General features: G+C 44.5%; 1 protein-coding gene across 1 annotated transcript in view; it reads left to right on the forward strand.

Moving 5' to 3' along the window:
* LOC115100985 (acetyl-CoA carboxylase 2-like) overlaps positions 1–21734 on the forward strand; it is a 982255-nt gene that overhangs the window by 499772 nt on the left and 460749 nt on the right. The window contains 1 exon segment of the mRNA XM_029620121.1: positions 530–553. Within this exon segment, the coding sequence (XP_029475981.1) occupies positions 530–553 (24 nt within the window).

The raw sequence follows: 21734 nt of genomic DNA on the forward strand, positions 1-21734 counted from the left end.
TGGCATGCTTGTTACAGCGGTTGCTACCCCTAATTGAGCTGGATGTCACTTGGATGCAGATACAGAGCTGCTCTCTAAATTGGGTGGAGGGGAATTAGGGCTGGAGGGTACTGGAAGCCAATAGTAACAGGTGGGAGAGAGAAAAAGGGAAAAAAAAATGGATAAAGTGCGTAGCTTGCTGGGCAGACTTGATGGGCCGTTTGGTCTTCTTCTGCCGTCATTTCTATGTTTCTATGATATTCTCTAATAATCAAAGCCTCCATTCTGCAAAATTTGGAAGAGGTATAAAGACACTTTAAATCTATACTAGTCAGCCGACTCAAAAGATCTTTCTTTTTAGCATCAGAAAAGTACCATAGACTAATCATTTATGCAGTTCAGGAATTCTGCACAATAGATGTCCGAAATTGTAAAATAAGACATAAAATGTTGCTAACTTTGCAATTTGAAAAGGCTGGTAATTTTTTTTTTTTATCAGTTAGTTGGCTGTAATTTCTCACTATCCTATTATTTAATGATTTGATTTCAGAAGGAGCAGCCTTACCCTGAGCAGGTAGAGTGTGGTGTTTTTATATCTGAAGCATGAGAACCAGTTTTTAATTATTTATCTATTGCTTCATGGTTTTTGTTTGACTGGGATCCAAATGCAAGGTCATAAGCTTGAGGATGATCTTTTCTTGGCTGAGACTGAGAATCTGCACAATGTTTTGGAGTTGAAGAGCATTGATGGTAAACTACTTTGAACTTTGGATTAGGCGGTATATACATTTTTAAAATAAACACCTTGCCATCCACTCCCATTGGTGACATAATGATAATGACCAGCATTAAAGCAGGAGTATTAAAAAAACAAAAATCCCTACTTTTTTCATGCAGATAAGCAGGCTGACTTAGCCATGCTGTTTGGGGACGTCCTTCTGGGGCAGCCGAGACGGAGCTTCTCAAAGATCACAGAACTTTTGCTCTGTATGGCTGTGCGTCCTTTCCCGCGCAGTGCCATGTTCTCTCCTCAGTCTGTTTCTGTCGGTATTGCAGGCTGCACGCTAAGCTTTTTTCTCCTTGATCGACTGAAATTTTTTCAGCTTTATATGGCACTTTTCAGTGCTCCAGCATGGCTCCAAAACCGCCTGGCTTTAAATACTGCCAATGCAGAAAGATTATGTCCGTCACTGACGGACATAATTATTGTTATCTTTGCCTCAGCCCGGATCACGACCAGTCGAACTGCAGGAACTGTGGTTGGATGTTGCCCTGGGCCCAGCGTCAATGCACGTTAAAAAATTGCCCATCTGAGGGAAGTCTTCGGGGTCCTGCGCGCCTATTTAGCCCACTCATCACCTAGGCCGCACTCTGATTGCCCGGTAAAACCTTAAGAGGACCTCTTCCCTCGGACCACCAGAAAAAAGGCCAGGGGGGGTCAGCCCCCCACGAAGCCCCCACACACACAAGCCTCTCTACAAAAAGGAGTCGGGTAACGCACCGCCAAGGTCCGCACATAAGCCTGCAATGGCAGGCATCGAAGGGTCGAAGTTTGTGTCGTAGCACCGTTGCAGAGAGGCACTGCTGTCTGCCGAAGCAGCGCCCAGATCAACATACTATGCATGGGAAGCACCGTCGACACTTGTATCAAAGACGAAGCACCCATGCAAGGATGTGTCTCATACCGAAGCAGCACCATTGAGCATGGTCCGATGCGAGTGGAGTCATCGATGCACCTTCCGACACAAAAGCCCTTGGCTTAGAAATCCACAATGCAGAAAGTTTGAGTCACATCCAGTGCCAGGCTCCTCAGCTACTAAACCGCCTCGTAGGCATAAGCCAGCAATGGACCTCTGGGTCATATTCACGCCCGAGTAGATGGCGGAATTGGATTTCTCTGCTGTGGAGCCTCTCTCTGAGCAGCTGTCTATGACTTCTTCTGGATCCTCCGGAAGGGTCTAGCCAGATTTGTCCTCCGTGTCCAAGAGGAAGAGGTCTTCCTCGTAGCTGCAGGAACCTCTCCAAAAGAGGCATAAGAAGTTTTCCAGAACAGAATGGTCAGAACATCGCCCTAGGGGCCCAGATGCCGGCATCCTGCTAGCGGCTCTACCTCCGGCAGTCTATGTCAGGTGAAGAAGATTTCCCTCTCCTGGCCAGGGAAATCTGGTTTCACAAGCCATGTCTCAGATTTCCCAAATTCTGTCCCAGTTCATCTCCTTAGAAGAGCGAAAGGTCCACCCATTCAGCCCTCCTCTGCTGGGCATCTTGCCTCAAGAGAGGTCACCCTTTCTGCCTCCAAGAGAGAGCAGCCCAACGCAAGAGCCTGGGTGCCCAGAACCTCACTTTTCCCTGCAGCCAGGCACTGGCCCAGAGGACTCCTCTCCAACCTCTCTGGGTTCTTAAGGGAATACCGCCTGACCTGCCGGAAGAACAGCCAGAGCCGTCCTCACCACCAGAAGACCTTTCCTACTCCAAGTTCATGGAAAAGGTGGGAGCTCGTCTCGACACCGAGATCATGAAGGTTCCAAATCTGCGAGCGGAAGTGCTAGGAATTCTAAAATTTTTCGAGGTTCCAGCGGAACCAACTGCCTTGCCATCCTATGCTGTTTTGGATTCCGTGAAGGCAAAGGCATGGGAGACTACTTTCTCTAGTCACGCGACCTCGAGGAAGACTGACCTGAAGTTCAGAATGAGGCAGTCGCCATACTGTAGCATAGTCCAGCTCCCACACACCTCGGTGGTGGTGGAATCTGCCATGAAGCTCTCCAAGAAGACCCGCCTTCATTCCAATACCCCTCTGGGCAGGGAATGCAAGTATTTAGGTGACTTCGGTAAAAGAGCTTTCCAAGTAGGTATGCTGAATTTGAAAATACAACCACAAATTTTAGAGAGACACCAATTCAAATCAATATTTTATTTGTTTGAGATACCCACATATATCCCTACATAGACATTTAAAACTAAGCTAGCGCATTCACACATTCATACCCCAAAATAAAAATGCCATCATGAAGTTTGAGATGTTAAATGGAAGTTATCAAGTATTCTTTTCATTATAAATACACTTATTGGCCTAATTATTCAATAATACAAAGTGTAAGCCTTATAAATTATCACATACAAGATTATTGACGCATGTAGTTTCTCTCAATTGCATATGTAATGATCGTCAATCATCACATTATCTATAATGTATCCACATTCATTTATTCAGGATCATATGTTCACTGAGTCCGACAAAAGATATCTTCGTTTCGCCCCTATTGTTAGGGGCTTCCTCAGGGACTTATATTTGCGAATTTTTGATTGTATTCATGCACTACAAAACAATAAGTGAACCATTATGAATATTTATCATACTGTAAGCTAAATCACCAGTTACTACCAACTCATACCTTGAAATGCTACACTGAGCTAGATCGACTCATACATACATAATTCATAATGTTCTGACTTCAACGCCCTAATTTTATCATAATCTCTAACAAAAGAATAATTTTAAGAATGTTATTATGAATGAAGTTTATAAACCAACCTATCCACTGAACTAGCACTGAAAAACTCGACTGCTCTCCAAATCACTCTGCACTTGGCTTGGCTGAGTATTGTTATTCACCTGAAATGATCTTTTATATCATTTTTGCTTCCTGGTTAATGATCTCGTTATCCCACATTGCTTAATAATCCTTGAATTAATCTGAATTTCCCTCCTGCCAATCTTCAACCACTTGTTACATGATTAACCTAATTTGTAGAAATTCTGCTAGTTAAAATTGTATATATTGTATATTGTATAAGTTATTATTTATTCAATTCAATGTTGTCCAAGTTCCATAGTTTCTCACAGGACAAGCAGGATGGTAGTCCTCACAAATGGGTGACATCGAGGATGGAGCCCTGTACGGAAAACTTTTCTGTCAAAGTTTCAACAAGCTTTGACTGACACTAGCACACTGGGTGCACTGAGCATGCCCAGCCTGCAATTATCCCTGTGAGCCACAGGTGTCTCCCTCAGTCTTCTTTTTTCCGCTCTGCAGTCAGCATAGCGGTTGGAGCTCTGTGAGGATTTTTTAACTAATTACCTCATGGAAACACTTAACTTTTCACTTCAAAAAACACTTTTCCCTGCACAGGTCTCCCTCCGCGTACGTTTTTACGACGCTCGGTGAGTACTAATTCTTATTTTTCGGTCGGTTTCTGTCACTATCTTAAGGCTGTTAACTGACTGAAGCCTTCCCTTCCCCCATTTTTCAGTTAGCTTTAAACAGCTTGCGAGTATCTCTGTGACACTCTGCTTGCTTATGCTAGTGGGGTAGGGATTTTTTCCTTAACTTTAGGACCTCTGTAGCTTCAAGTCCTTCGTTCCCTGGTACCCTCACGCAGTCGATACCCTATCGCTACACCGGGACCCTCCTAAACCGCCCTGGGCTTTTATATGTCATCAGCGCCCCTCCCCCCACGGTGCCCTGATGCCTTTATCCATGTTTTTTGCTTTTCAGTGCTACCAGGCTTTTTCCTCCTACGCACTGTTTTTTTCCTTGGGCTTCCTCGGTGCCGTCCCTACCCGGATGCATGCCATTGACGCACACGCTGTTAGTCACTGCCATGCATACTCGGGTCGCCGCCACCGCTGCCCGAGACACTTTTTAACGATCCCAGGGTCACTTCATCGATGCCACCCCCCCTTTTGGGGATGCCATCGATGCCCCATCCTCCCCACCGATGTCCAGCCCTTTCCATCGGTGGGCATCGGTGCCACATCGATTCGTCGGTGGGCATCGATGCCGGATGGTCCCCATCGGTGGACATCGGTGCCGGATGGTCCCCATCGATGGACATCGGTGCCGGATGGCTTGTCCGTCGATGGCATTGGTGCCGGATGGCCGTCCGTCGATGGCATCGGTGCCAGGTCCTTTTGCATCGATGGACATCGATGCCCAGGTGTTTCATCCATGGGCATCTATGTTAGAATGCATCCATCGAGGGCAGTCGATGCCAGGCTGCTCCCATCGGTGAAATTCGATGCCCAGGTGGGTCCCATCGGTGGGTATCCATGCCGGCTCGATTCCGTGGATGGGCGTTGATGCCAATGCCAGCCTTATGGCTGGCATCGATGCCCATGCCGATTCCAGGACTGGCGTTGATGCCGGGATGGAATTCATCGACTGGGAGATCCATGCCATCGATTCCATACGTGTCCATATCGATGCCACCGACACACGTGTCTGGGGCACCGATGCCATGTACACTTGGAAATCTGAGTCTGTCCAAATCGATACCGTCAACGTCTGTGGCCCTATAGTTGATGCCCGTGGCCATGCCACAAACGGCATAAATGCCCGCCTCCATGCATCGATGCCCTCGACACCTCCGTTTTCCTTCGGTGTCCTTGACGCCCTATTGATTCGACTTCGACTCAGTCGATGCCGGTATCTTTTTCAATAACGGTAATGTTTTTCGATTATTCGATTCCACATCGTTTCAAAGATACCTATGCCACTGCTGTCAGTGCCCGTCACTGTCATCATTCTCCTGGCCAGTCATCGACGATTTTTCATACCCATTTTGATGATATCCTCGAAGCCCCTTAGGTTGCCTTCAATATCGTCAATACCGACATAGCACCGCCACATAATACCCTCGCCTCCTCACATTGCTCCACGCTTTGGGTTCTTTTTTAAGCCCCGTATTAGCTTAAGACACTCCATTGTGTCAGGAGCAGAGCAGGCGTGCTGACAGTTCGTCATCGATCGCCTTCCAGGACGACGAGGGCTTCCATCTCGGCGCTGGGGAAAGACCGGGCCGAGCACCGTGGCACCCATCATCGCCGACATCGTGATCGTCCGCCGCTGACGCCATCCAGCACATCGGTGCCATCCTTCTCCAGGCTGGACAACGCTCGGGCAGAGCGACATCACCACTGCCATCAGCACTGTTCCTACAGTTTTGGCAGTCCTTGGTGATCCAGAACTTCCGGATCCAGGTCCGACAGCTTCTGCATTGGCGTCACGACACATCGAGCCGCTGTGACGAGGGAAGGGAACATGAGTTCCGTTAGGGCTCCTCTGTTCCTGGCGTGCCCCACCGTCAAGTGGTGTGGGACTATGGCCATCTGTTACACTTAGCAGTCTAAACGCCACTCACGCCTGGCCTGTCTCCTCTGTACCTGTGCCACCATACCGGGTTTCAGAGCGAGATGGACGTTTACGTCCCCGGCCTTACCCTCGAGGACTCCGGAGACCGTCGGAATCAACAATCTTCACCGGCTCGTCTTGCGGCGATCCACGTCGGATGGTAAGTACCCGCTTCGGCGGCATTCCCATAGAGTTGTGTTCTCCCATTCGGACCGTGGTTCGAAAAGTTCTGGGTCATGTGCCTTTTAGAACTGTATTAGTGTCACATATCGCTATGTTAGCTATGTTAGCCACAATATCAGGAGAACCCCTCTATCTTCTTGGGATTGCAGCAGGGCTTCTTCTCTTGTCAGTAACAAGTCCCTGTGCCGACCAATGCTCTGACTCTTGGTTCCCTCCCAACCAAGGTCCAGCTGCATTGGCTGATCTGCTAAACATGAGATTCAGCAACCATTGCCCCATGTACAAGTCCACCTTGAGGCCTGGCCACAGGTCTCAGTGTCTCCTTGTACAGCATACAGAAATGCGGGTACCACTTACCGCTCACACACCTGCAGGAGCCTACATGATATCCTCCATTGGGACACCTCCTGGTCTCCCATCTGGTCAGATATCAGAGCGGCCACCCCACCTTGTACCAAAGTCCCGGTACACTCCCCCAGGCGCTACGAAGTGCAGAGGGGAGAAGGGAGGGGGGTTGGGGAGTTTTAATTGCACTATTCTTTCTTTTAACAGAAAATAGTTACTCTCCGCACATCCTGGACCTAAGAAAATCCAACTTTCTTTAGACGTCACAGGTACAATGGTATCTTTGGTTACCATCACTCCATACTGCAGTAAGTACATTATTTTAATGTTTCTATGTGCTTTATGGTGAGTCAACATTACAACCCCAAGCTCTGCCGCTGGCACCAGCTTCGGTAAGTGAACTGTCTCTTGCATCACTGTTGGTGAATGCTGTTTTCTCTGCGGAGTGTAACATCATTCACTTTCCTTGCATAGACTACTGCTAACCACTTTCAGTACATGCAAGGAGCTCTCACTTTTTTCAGGACTCACTATACATTTACTAACTGGGATTACTGTCACTGCCATAAATCCCTTCTGTAACACTTCTGGACACCACAGTCTTAAGACCCTCTTGTCCAGCATGCGCACAGACATTCTGATACATTGTTATATGTCCCTGCGCATATTTTCCATAACCTCAGCCTTTCAACTTTTCATGGTTGGGCTATGGGGTTTCTTCCCACTATGCATTTTTCTCATAATTCAAAACTGCTATGGGTTATATTCAGTGACATTCTATACTCAATGGACCTAAGTGGTTTCATTGCTTTCGTCCCTGATTCTTATCCCAGTTCGAACTAGGACCTAGTCTCCTTCGACTCATGCTCGCAATTCCTTAGGGTTATAAAGTTTCTCCTGAAAGCTGTCAACCCATTATGCATCTATTGCACTCCAGCATAGTTTCTCATAAACTTCCTGGACGTTGCACCCATGAGTTATGCCCTTATGCCTTCCAATACTGCTTTTGCAACAATTCTTTGTGCATACAGACAGACAGCATAGGGACAATGTGCTTTCCAACTCATAAGCACGCATTACTTCTTAGCTGCTCTGCTAGACAGCTGCGCAGCTCTACCCTTGGCCCTTGTTCACTTCATGCGTCCTTGGGCCACATATCTAAGAGATTTAATGAACGCTCTATCAGACCTTCTCCACGTAGGTTCTATCCTCTCGAATGGTCTCAATTACATGTGTACAGGGCAAATCTTTTAACGCTGAGTTTAACTAAACTTTCCTCGGCGTCTGCATCATTCCATACGATGCACAGGTTCTGCTCCCTGCACATGTTTCCTATGCGTTCCCTTAGATGCCTTTTCTTCCATCAAAGGCCTCTTCAATATATCTCTTCTGCTGCCTCTCGTAGCCAGCATTCTTCTAATGTTGAACTGGGATGGGGTTCAGTATTCTTTTCCCCACTCCCTGACTGAGATCAGTATGCTTTCCCATACTTCTCAATCCATCATATCAGTAACATTTTATTCTCTCACCAGTCAGTCCCAAATCATAGACTTACTGATGTTCTTAGGTTCTGGTAGCGTCACAAAACCTTCTAAACATAAATCTTGCCGTTTAATATGGCAGGCTTTACCTCCTGATGCTAAAAAAAAAAAAAAAAAAGAGGTATTACCCCTTTTACTTTTCCACCATTTTTTCTTACTCCCTCGGATTCTGTTCTCCAGACATCCTCCACATAGATACACCTTTCTCTTAGGAGGTGTATCGTTTTGGGAGTTGGGTTCCCGTTTTCGGTAATCCTCTCTGAGTCGGCTTACCATGGATTATCCACTGATCAAGCCGCCTCTATTTCTCTAATCACGGAATGAACATATATATTCTCCTTATAAGTCTCATACATTCTACGTTTGAGCCTTTCCATTCCTCTCTTCCACAGTTTGGCAAGGGAACGTCTTTCCCTCTTAATGTCATTCCTGCCAGCAGGGTCCGTGAGTTATGCACTCTTTCCATACTCACCTGACTCCGTTCCTCTGCCACTGAGTAGTTCTACGCATTCAACTTTCTATCCTTTTCAGGTAGATGTTGTATCTCCTTTCCTCAGGAAATACTCTATTAATTTTTCCTAACCTCTCTCTCTCGCCCTAGGGAGAGACTGGGTTTTCCACATTCCTGGACAGTAATGCTGCGCTTACATTCTATCTACATTGCACTGCATTCCATGTGAATTCTACTTGACTCTTTCCTTCATGCAAGGGTCAAGCTGCTACTTCCAGTGGCCACACAGACCTAATCCTTCTGATTAAGTGGTCTATATTTCCTTTCCTACCAACAAGCAGACATTTCACTACAACACTGTGGGTATCCACATACTGTTGTGTCCGTCTTAGCCTTAACAGCTTCCCTTTGGTTACTGCTGCTTGTACTTTTTTATCAGGTTGCAGCCTGGAGTCCTCTCCATACCTTCGCAGCCTATTATTGCTTACATTTGACTAGCCGGCATGCTCCATGTTTGGCCAGTCCGCCTACTCTTACTTTTTTCAATTCACTACCCAACATCCTTCCACGAACCCATTATGGTGTTGCAGATGCCCTCCGTTCCCATTTCCACCTCAGTCGTTACGCCTTTGCGCATCTGCGGTGTATCTGGTGCATTCCCGGGCATCCTCAGCTCGGTACTCACCCATTTGTGAGGACTACCATCCTGCTTGTCCTGTGAGAAAGCAAATGTTGCTTACCTGATGTAACAGGTGTTCTCACAGGACAGCAGGATGTTAGTCCTCACGAAACCCGCCCGCCACCCCGCGGAGTTGGGTCTGTATACTTTTATTTTAGTTTCGCTTGCGCTTTTTAGCTATAAGACGAGACTGAGGGAGACACCTGTGGCTCACAGGGATAATTGCAGGCTGGGCATGCTCAGTGCACCCAGTGTGCTAGTGTCAGTCAAAGCTTGTTGAAACTTTGACAGAAAAGTTTTCCGTACAGGGCTCCATCCTCGATGTCACCCATTTGTGAGGACTAACATCCTGCTGTCCTGTGAGAACACCTGTTACATCAGGTAAGCAACATTTGCTTTTCCCTGTTCTCTGTAAGACATTCGTGTTAAGTCATTTCTAAGTTCCATGTAAACCAAAGTGATTGGTAACATTGTTACCAGAACGTCGGTATAGAAAAAATGTTAAATAAAATAAATAAATAAAATTATGTTAAACGTATCCTACGGGGTTTACGGATTAATAAGGCACCCTCCCTGTTTGCTGATGATGATATTTTCATCCAGAAGTGGAATTCAATCCTTAATAAATGCTCCCATGATTGATGCTTTTGATCATTGAACATACTAAGATCAAACTTGAAGAATTAAGGAAAGATATAGATCTAGAATTAGTTAAAATCCAAAATGAATTACCTACGGATTCATTATCAAGTCATATGAGTGAGCTACAGCAACAGTTGGATGAGTATCAAGTTGAAACCAAAAAATTTAAAATCAGTAAATTTTACAGGGATGAGAGACTACAACGGGGGTTATGTATATCATTGGATGCAGGTGAATAAAAAACAGAAATACATGAAAAAGAAAGGTGATTTTTCTTCCTCTGACAATTCTACTGATGAATCAGATGGTTCACTTAAAGTCAACAAGAAAGATGCGAGACAAGTAAGATTCGCAGAGGGGGATAATAATGTTAACACCTACGATGCGCATCCACAAACTGATTTTAATTTTTTGGAGCAACGTGCCCGAGGCAACAGAGGCGTACGAGGGTCCAGATTTCAGAAAACCAGACCCAGCAGTTCCAGTTACAATCTACGTCGATAGAAGATAACACAGTTGAAATTACTGTGACTCCAACATCGCTCTAAGCTTCAACAGCAAGAGGAAATGTGGAAAAAAAGGATTTGCACTCACAAAGAGGGGAGTAGCTGTCTTGTTACGGCGGTTACTACCCCAAACCAAATAAGCCTGATACTTCACTTTCAAAGCATATACAGCATAGTTCTCTGCTTCAACGGCAGGGGAGAAGAAAAAAGGGTTCGCACTCACAAAGCGGGGAGTAGCTGGCTTGTTACGGCAGTTACTACCCCAAACCAAATGTGCCTGATACTTCACTTTCGATGCATATCCAGCATGGCTCTCTGCTTCAACGGCATGGGAGAAAAACTGATACTTCACGCATATCCAGCATAGCTCTCTGCTTCAACGGCAGGAGAGAAGAAAAACTGATACTTCACGCATATCCAGCATAGCTCTCTGCTTCAGCGGCAGGGGAGAAAAAAAAACTGATACTTCACGCATATCCAGCATAGCTCCCTGCTTCAACGGCAGGGGAGAAGAAAAACAACCAATAAGGGCTGTATAACATAGTCTGGGTAAAACAAATAAGCATGGGTGTAGCTTGCTTATTGCGGCGCTTACTACCCCTACTACCCCTAACTAATCAAGCTAGATATTTCACTTGGATGCAGCTCCATCACTGCTCTCTACATTAATGGTGGGGGTGGAAGGGAAATAGAACCAAGAGCTAAGAGAAACAGATAAGTATGAGAGAAAAAATGTGTGAAGCTTGCTGGGCAGACTGGATGGACCGTTTGGTCGTCTTCTGCCGTCATTTCTATGTTTCTATATTAAGGAGGTGTCTGTATTTAATTTATCTGATAAACTTCTCACTAAACCTATGTTAGAAGTACTCAACAAAGGTTTATCTTTCGTTCCAGCCTGTAAATATGATCCGTTTTTTATCCGTACCGAATTGCACAAATTTTTTAGACGTCTTCATATTAAAGAATTCTTCATGGATGATAATAAAACATTTGATAGGGGTGGTCTTTACAAATCCTCGAAATGGAGTCCTCCTTCAGCTCCAAGTCATTTACTTCAGACATTTCAAAGCTTAGTACTTAGAGATTTAGATCTAATGGATACGCAGAGAGATTATATTCAATATAATCTCTCAAAAGAACAATGGCAAGCTATGATTCAATTGCGAGATGACACCTCTATAAAAATCAGCGCCGCTGATAAAGGAAGGCGCAATTGTGGTAATGAATCAGACAGTTTATGATAAAGAAGTATATCGACAATTGTCTGATCAGCATGCTTATAAGAAATTAGAACAAAATCCCACTTTTATGTTACATCTACATATTATTGAGATCTTAGAAACAGCGAGGAGAGACAAAGTTATTACCAATAAGGAATACCAATTTTTGCAAGTGTCTTTTCCTACCACGGCACACCTTTACATATTGCCAAAAATTCATAAAACTTTGGTTAATCCCCCTGGCAGACCAATAGTGGCAGGTATAGGAACAGTGCTGGAATCCCTTGCCCAAATGATTGATCATTATTTACAACCTCAGGTAATAGCAGTTCCTTCTTATGTGAAAGATTCTACTGATTTTATAAACCAACTATCAGGGTTACCCGATATTCAATCTAATTGGGTTTTACTTACTGCTGACATTACCTCACTATATACAAGCATCCCCCAATGGGAAGCTTTTGAAATCATCAAATTGGAATTGGCCAAAATTGATATGAGTTACAGAAAATTGAATTTTCTTAGTATGATTGCAGAAATAGCATTAAACCAAAATGTGTTTAGTTTTCAATCTGAATATTTTCTGCAAACTCAAGGTATTCCTATGGGGTCGCCGATGGCTCCTAGTGTAGCCGGGTTGTATGTCTCCCAGTTCGAAGATAAACATGTTTATAAGTCTGCATGGTTCCAGCATGTTAGATGCTGGAAACGTTATATTGATGATTTATTCTTTGTCTGGAGTGGGGATGATATTGAATTAGATCTGTTTATGCGTTTTTTAAATTCTTGTGATCAACATCTAGAATTTACTTTCACTAAGCATCATCAATCTGTTGTTTTTTTTGGACATGAGGGTCCATATCCATGAAGGGAGACTTGTCACTAGTGTCCATAGGAAAAGCACGGACAGAAATACTCTATTGCACTATCAGAGTTTCCATCCCAAACAACTCAAAGACAATATACCGGTAGGCCAGTTCCTCCGGTACAGACGCTTATGTACTTCTACTGCAGAATTTAAGATTCAGGCTCTACAACTACAAAATAGGTTTCTTGCTCGCGGTTACACTAGGTCTGTAATTAAAAGAGCATATAAGCGTGCATTGTACTCTAATAGGGACAATTTGTTGATTCATTTTCCTAAAGAATCTCCGACTCGGATGATTTGTATCATTCCATTTTCTTCTAGATCTACCCAAATTAAAGAAGTCATCCGTAATCATTGGCATGTGTTATCATCCATACCGTGTTTTATAGAGAATCCCATCTTCGCTATTAAAAAGCGCCACTCTTTATATGACAAATTGAAAGGTCGCAAGGAACTTGGGGATTTAAATCTTCCCCACGGACAAACCCCATGTGGGTCTTGTTCGGTGTGCCCTCTTACATTGCAATGTCAGTTTTTTCACCATCCCCATTTAAAATACCCGTATCGTATTCCCCAGGTATTTGATTGTAACACCAGCGGCGTTGTTTACGCCATTGTCTGCCCATGCAATCTAATTTATGTGGGTCAGACAGTGCGTCCTATTCGTCTCCGTATTATCGAACATCGAAGCCGTATTAAATCTTTATGTGAACACGCCCCCTTGGTGAACCATTGGGTTGAACAAAATCATGTTGTGGATGATATCCGGTTTTTTGTTATTAAACAGGTCACTCTCAAGCATGGAGGGGACCTGTCATCACTTTTAAGGAAAATAGAACAGCGATTCATTTTTAGCTGGCACACGATGGCTCCACCCGGGTTGAATGGACCTATAGAGTGGAGCGCTTTTTTCTGATTGCGTTAAAAATATGGATATTCTATTATGATTGAATGATAAGTTTGTTTCGATTCATTAATCTCTTTAAGCTAGAGTTGAGATTGAATGCCATTAGCGAGAGGGTAGTTGCGTTAACTTGTTAATTTGTGAAGAGGAAATTGTTTCCTCTATATAAAGTTGTTGTAATTCCCTTGAAGCTCATACTTTTGCGGGTGACGCCGACTGACGTCACTTCCTATGAGACGTGAGTATGGAACAACGTTGATGGGATTTCTCCAAGTAAGTGTTATGGTAAAAGCCGGTTTACTTGTGTTTTAATGATTGCTTTTCCGCTTATATCGTTACAGAATCATGTTAGTTTGAGCATGCAGGTTGGCGGTTGCGTTTAAAAGGATGGTGAATGAAAGCCAAGTGTATAACAATCTTTGAGGCGCACGCCGCAGAACAGGAATTCTGAACCGTGAGCTCAGTAAATGATATGCTTTGAGGAAATGTTGTATAACATGGGCTCTGGATTGTGATTTCAGTAAGTTCAATAGTAATCTTATTTGTTAGGTTTTTCGTCTTTTCAGTCTTTTCGGGTTTTGTATGAGCAGGTTTAAATTGTGAGTGCAGAGTGATTTGGAGAGCAGTCGAGTTTTTCAGTGCTAGTTCAGTGGATAGGTTGGTTTATAAACTTCATTCATAATAACATTCTTAAAATTATTCTTTTGTTAGAGATTATGATAAAATTAGGGCGTTGAAGTCAGAACATTATGAATTATGTATGTATGAGTCGATCTAGCTCAGTGTAGCATTCAAGGTATGAGTTGGTAGTAACTGGTGATTTAGCTTACAGTATGATAAATATTCATAATGGTTCACTTATTGTTTTGTAGTGCATGGATACAATCAAAAATTCGCAAATATAAGTCCCTGAGGAAGCCCCTAACAATAGGGGTGAAACGAAGATATCTTTTGTCGGACTCAGTGAACATATGATCCTGAATAAATGAATGTGGATACATTATAGATAATGTGATGATTGACGATCATTACATATGCAATTGAGAGAAACTACATGCGTCAATAATCTTGTATGTGATAATTTATAAGGCTTACACTTTGTATTATTGAATAATTAGGTCAATAAGTGTATTTATAATGAAAAGAATACTTGATAACTTCCATTTAACATCTCAAACTTCATGATGGCATTTTTATTTTGGGGTATGAATGTGTGAATGCGCTAGCTTAGTTTTAAATGTCTATGTAGGGATATATGTGGGTATCTCAAACAAAATATTGGTTTGAATTGGTGTCTCTCTAAAATTTGTGGTTGTGTTTATGACAGTGAGATAGGGAGTGGTATCCTAAAGATTACCCTTTGTGTTGTAATACCGAATTTGAAAATACAGCAGTGTCAATTTTACATCACGCAGTACCTGTATGAATGCTTGCAGTCCCTGAAGCCCCATCTTGCCTCCAATTCGTCAGATGCGGCTCCACCGCAGCAGTTTTATGATCTGGAGGAGGGGTTGAGACACCTTCTACTTTCCATATATGAGGCCTTCGAAACAGCCGCCTGTACTTTGGCAGGGGCCATAGCAGCACAGAGACTGGCATGGTTGCTCACCAGTGCCATTCGGGAGGATGGACATGAAAAACTAGCGGACCTCCCATGTAAGGGTGATAACTTGTTTGGGGACAAGCTGCGAGAAACGGTCTCCCAATTAAAGAAGCAAAATGTGGTGGTCCTGTCACTGGCGTCACCTACGGACCAGCAGTTGGCAGGCAGGAAGTACTACCCCAGCTTCAGGCAGAGTTATTACCAGAGGCCCTACCCAGCTTATTGTCATCCGAACTTCCAGCACAGTAGGCCACGATCGCAAGAGCAGCAGCAACCCCGGAATAGACCACGGTGTCAGTGACAGCAGCGTTCCCCGCAGGGCAACAGCCTAAAACCCCAACAAGGTTTTTAGGAGTAACCAGGCCACCTCTACCGCCACACATGGGAGGCAGAATATCGTCCTTTTACCTTTCTTGGACAGCGATTACCTCAGATCATTGGGTGCTGAACTTCGTCAGGGAGGGTTACCCATTGAACTTCAAGAGCAGCCCAGTCCTACTACACCTGGTGCAGCCCCGTCAGTCCCGCTTAGACGAACATCTGCTGCAGAAAAAAATCAGCAATCTGGTACATAAGTACTCATGTCAGCAGATACCTTACCACCAGCTGAACAAGGGATTCTATTCCCATTACTTCCTCAAACCGAAGAGGTCTGGGGGGCTTTGCCTGATCCTGGACCTGTAGGTTCTCAAGAAATTTCTGTGCAAGGAAAAGTTCAAGATGACATCTCTCAAGTCAATTCTACCCTTTCTACAGCCAAATGATTAGATGGGCTCGCTAGATCTCAAAACTCTCACATACCAATGCACAGATCCTTTTGGCACTTCCTTTGTTTTCAAGTCAATACACACCACTACCAATACAATGTTCTTCCTTTTGGGCTTTCGTCTGCCCTGAGGATCTTCCTGAAGTGCTTGGCGGTAGCAGTGGCCCATCTCTGACTAAAAGAGCTTCAACTATTCCTGTACCTGTACGACTGGTTGATAGTTGCACTGAAACCATCCGCTCTACAGAGCGTATTGGAAACAATACGTTGTCTAGAGGGTCTTTGTTTCATCATCAGCTACGAAAAATCCAGCCTTCAACCCATGCAGAATCTTCAATTTATTGGGGCCAGGATAAGTATTGTTCTGGGAAGAGCATTCTTGCCAGCAGACAGAGCCCACACGCTTCATACTTTAGCCTTCCAAATGAGAAATTGCACAATCACTTTGGCTCATCGGATCCTGACCCTATTGGGCCATATGACGGCAGCCATATATATAGCACCGCAAACTCGCTTGCACATGTGTCTGCAATAGGGGCTGTGAAGGCACAGTGGACTCAGTTCTCCCAACCACTGTCAAGAAAGGTCAGTCTGACCCCCGATATGCGACGGGAGCTAACATGGTGGTTACGCCCTGCTGTTCTCAAGTGGTCCTTACTATGGACACCTCAACCCAAGAGGTGGGGAGCCCGCTGGAGCACGTGCAGACACAAGGGCTCTGGCCTGCATAGGAGCAAAGATAGCAGATAAATCACTTAGAGCTCAGAGTAATAAAGAATGCCCTATACATGTTTGTGGGTCTCCTGTGGGAAGAATGTCATGATTCAGTTAAACTCTGGAATTTGTTGCCAGAGGATGTGGTTGGTGCAGTTGGTATAGCTGTGTTTAAAAAAGGATTGGATAAGTTCTTGGAGGAGAAGTCCATTACCTGCTATTAAGTTCACTTAGAGAATGGTCACTGCCATTAGCAATGGTAACATGGAATAGACTTAGGTTTTGGGTACTTGCCAGGTTCTTGTGGCCTGGATTGGCCACTGTTGGAGACAGGATGCTGAGCTTGATGGACCCTTGGTCTGACCCAGTATGGCATTTTCTTATGTTCTTATGACAGAGGGTCAACTTTATGCCTACCCCTCTGATCCTGCTAATCTCCAGGACAGTTCAGAAGTGCATCGCGGATTTTGCAGACTTCATTCTGATAGCTTCAGCGTGACCCAGACAGCCATGTTATGCCTATCTAGTTCAGCTCTCCATCACCCCACCTATTCCCTTGGGCGACAACGTAAATCTGCAGAGTCAGGAGCACGGCACCTTGTTTCACCCCATGCACTTCTCGCTACATCTTACTGTGTGGAGGTTGCAAGGACAGTATTAAGTCACTTGCACTTGCCGACAGAGATTCAGGAGGTCTTGGTTTCTTCCAGAAAGTATTCTACCAGGAAAAATGATCAAGGCAAGTGGCAAAGATACTCTGCCTGGTGTGACAGCAGAGACATGGACCCCCTTCTCTTGCTCCCCGGAATTATTACTTGAGTACCTTCATTCCCTGTATCAAATAGGGCTGGCGACAACTTCTGTGCAGGACTATGTGAGTGCCATCACAGCCTATCATCACCCGTGCAATGGCCTCTTGGTATCCAGCCACCCGCTAGTTTCCTAATTCATGAAGGGGATATTGTGATTAAGATCACCTGTGCTGAAGCTGCCTGTTCCATGGGAACTCAACCTAATGCTGGAGCAGCTCAGGCCTCCCCCGTTCGAACCACTGGATAGCAGCTACATGAAGTATCTCACCCGGCAGATATGTTGTTTGGAGGGAGATGGAGCTTTTCTCCGCCCATTCTAGGATGCGGACAGCCTCCCTGCATAGTATCTAGGAACCGGACCCTCCTTCCTTGTTTATGTAGAACATGGCCACCTGATTGTCTGTGTGAATCATGACATTCTTCCCACAGGAGGCCCACAAACATGTGTTTGGCATTCTTTATAGGTGGCGGTCAGCGAGTTACAGGCGCTGGCTCACTATTCCCCGTATCTGCAATTTCACCATGACAAGGTCACCTTACAAACACATCCCTCATTTTTATCCAAGGTAGTTTCAGCTTTCCACCTCAATTAGACCCATCACTTTGCCAACGTTCTTCCCGAAACCACACACTGCAGTCCAGTGTGCTCCACACACTGGACTGCAAGAGAGCCTTAGCTTACTATAAGTGAGGAAAGCAGTCAAAAGAGGACTTCTCAGTTGTTTGTTTCCTTCACCAAGTAAGAGTAATGGCAGCTTCAGTGGCTCATCTCTACCAAGTTCCGTTGCTGGATATTTGTTAGGCAGACATATGGTCATCACTGCATACATTCACGTCGCATTACTGTCTTGAATAGCAAGCCACATTAGATGCTGCGCTGGCTCGGCAGTGCTACGATCAGTGACGAAATATTGACTGTCCACATCGAGTGGGTTGGGTGCACACTGTTATTTGAGACTGCAGGACAGTGCTAGATCTGTCCATGAGTCTTCAGACTGCGTACACAGCCTTCAGCTGGGGACTCCCAGACAGCATGGCTAATTCAGCCTGCTTATCTGGGGGGAAAAAAGCAAGTTTGCTTACTATAAACGGTGTTTTCTGTAGATGGCAGGATGAATTAGCCATGCTGACTCGCCCACCTCCTTGGACACTGTCCAAGTTCGATGCTTCGCTTGGTGGGCTAGGTTATAGACTGAGGAGAGAACATAGCGCCGCGCGGAAAAGGATGCGCAGCCGCACAGAGCAAAGCTTTGTGATCTTTGAGAAGCTCCGCCTCGGCCTCCCTGGAAAGGCGTCTCCAGATAGTATGGCTAATTCATCCTGCTATCTACGGAAAACCGTTTTCAGTAGGCAAACTTGCTTATATCTATTGTATGATTATCACATTTTCATTCATGTTGGCTTCTGTGATGCTCTTGTGTTTTAATGTTGGCTGGGAGACTGTAGTAATAACTGCCTCTGGAGCTCATGCCTTTGATGCTTTTCTGTATGTGTGGTTAGACAACTTTATTGCAAGATGAGCAGAAAAAGGTTTCCTGCCATAATCCCCAAAATCTGAGCAGTCTCCAGACAAATCTCAAATGATTGAGCAATTGAAACTTTCTTGTATGGAAAATATAATGAATTACAGTAATTGATAGTTTTTCTTCTGTAAGTTTATTTTATAGTATGTTTACTTTCACTTGTAGAGGGGAAAAAGGGGCAGGGTTAGGTAAAAGAAAGGAAAGTACACATGGGGATTTCATTTTGGAATCACCATACTTCCTCCCATTTCAAAGCAAGTGTAAAATACACAAATTCAAACCCCAGTTACCCCAATTTTCAAAGGGAAATTCCTCAGGGTATTCCCTTTTGAAGAGGTTCGAGGGTATTGGATAATCTTAAAATTGCTCACTCAGTCACCATATTATTAGAATATTTGATGACTATATATTGATCATGGTGTAAAATATGGTATAATAAACTCAGGTCTGATGGTGGAAATGCTTTCTCCTAAATTATGGTAGGAATCAAATGCTAATTAATCCTTTCTGCTTTTTAGTGTGAGTTCTCTCCTAGCATAGCTGTGAGGTTTATGAGGAACTCAACTTTTTCTTTCTTTTTCTTTCTTTTCTCTTTGACTTAGCTTTTTAGAAAACTGATTTAATGCTTAGCATGTTTTACTAACAAGAAGAGGCCATGGAGCTTACAAGAAAACAGTTTGACCCTTTGTAAATCAAAGGTACATAACTGAGAGTATTACGTGGCCAGCTGCCTTTCTCCACAGTGTCTGGCATTGTCTTGGTGGCAGGCGGCACCAGAGGAATGGGCTTGGTCACCAGTTTTTATCAATATTCCAGAGGTGGTCCACTGGATTCAAAGATTCTGCCCTACATGAAGGCAGTGTCCCCGTGTAGTACATGTTCCTGTACTGCAACACGACACTTGCTTTGGATCATGAGATAGCAAGACTTTAGGTACGAAAATTTTAGTGACAGAGGTGTAGAAAAAAGAAGTGCAGAGTATCAAGTGTTAAGGTTATACCAGGTATCAAAACAGTAGGTTCAGAGATGTTTTCTTGGAAAACCTTTGCAATTGTGGACAAACAAATATGAATAGATTAGAGTAGGAAGCTTTTCTCATTAAAGACTTAGTACCTGAAGATTGCAGAGCATGCAGTGGCCAAGGAAAAGCTAGCAGATAACACTTGCTCTTCCTGTGTGCCAGGGAAAGTGATGTGAAGGAGTTTGTATACATTTCTGAGAAGGAGAGTACAAGGTTGAAGGATGGGACCTGTGATAACTCTTACTGTGTGTAAACGTAGAGGATTCATATCATGTGCAGTATCAAGAATGATTAGCATTACTGGAGTGGGTAAAGAGAAGGCAGAACAAGCTCAATTCCAGCAAGGTGTAAAGCAAAGGGAGACCCTGTTTCAAGGATAAACAGAGATGTTTGGTTTAGCATGCCTCCAGAGATACAAGAGTTGAAAAGCCTGGCTCTTCTATCAGGCTTTTAATTGATTATGCTACCAGCTCTTTGTGTTAACATTATTGCCTGGTACTAATTTGAAACCCAAGCTAGTACCTGTGGACCTGCTTTTCAAAAACATTTACACACTTAAAACTGGATTTTATATGCGTAAATACACTTTACTCGTATTAAGTGGCTTTTTGAACAATCCTATGAACAATTTAATGGCATGTATTGACAGCAGAGAAATACCAAATGGTCCATCCAGTCTGTCTAGCAAGTTTCTTATGGAAGTAACTGCCACTCCAAGCAGATTACCCCCAATAATCTATTAAGGGTAGTAACTGCCACTCCATGCAGGTTAATCCCAAGCCTTATGTTGAGGATAGTTATATTAACAATCAAAGCCAAACACTGTCAAACCCATAGCAAAATTACTGTGAAAACAGTTAACAAATTCAAAAAGGCATGGGATTAAACACTGTGTGGATCTCTAAAGGCTAGAGATGGAAATGAAAAAAAGGGTGCATGGGGGTAATCTTCATGGAGCAGCAGCTACTAACCCTAAAAGAAGGCATGGGGATTACTACCCTTAACCAATTAGCTTTCATGATTTTAACGCTACAGTAACAACGCTCTCTGCTTTGATGAGGGGAAAAAGTCAGAGCCCTGACTTTTACTGTCTAGGGTACTAATGCACAGTTCTTGTTGTTACCCCAAATTAGTCCAGACAAGTGGGATTATGCATCCCTACCAGCAGATGGAGGCAGAGAACAAAGCTTTGAGGCATTGCTACATAACCAAGAGTGCCACCTGCAGTCCATCAGTATTTCTCTGTCTCCAGCAGATGGTAGAGGTGCAAACCTGAAGTCTAGAATTAAAAAAAAAAAAAAGAGAGAGAGAGGAAAAAGAAAATGATATGGAGATTAGGTACTTCGTGGGCCATCCCTCAGGTAGAGCAGGGCGAGCTGGGGGGAGGGGATTGGACATCCTTGTTCTGGCTCAGCCCTTGTCAGGAAGGAGGGGGCGGTGAAAGCCAGGGGGCCTGGCTCCCTGGCACCCTCAGCAGCAGGAGCTAGGCTGGGCCGGTTCTAAAGGCCCCAGGGGGGTTGGAGGAGCTGCTTGCCGTTTTGTCTGCACGTGCTGGAAGTCAGACTGCTGTTGCAGAGCCTTCGAACTCCCATACTGTTTACTGCGGGACAAGACCCTGCTGGTGACAGAGGAAGTCAGATGATCCACATCAGATGCAGGGAGGGCCGGTGGACCCGTACATGAACCCTGTTAGCACCTTGGTGGATCCAATACAGGATCCGGATCAGGATCCAATGCAGGATCCGTAGGAGGTTCCGATCTCGGATGGTGGTGATCCTTGGGCGGTCCGTCTGTTCCTTAGGGATGAGCTGGACCCACTAATTCCCCATGTGCTGGATGAGCT

Source organism: Rhinatrema bivittatum, chromosome 11 (assembly GCF_901001135.1).
Source record: "Rhinatrema bivittatum chromosome 11, aRhiBiv1.1, whole genome shotgun sequence".
In the NCBI taxonomy this organism is placed as follows: domain Eukaryota; kingdom Metazoa; phylum Chordata; class Amphibia; order Gymnophiona; family Rhinatrematidae; genus Rhinatrema; species Rhinatrema bivittatum.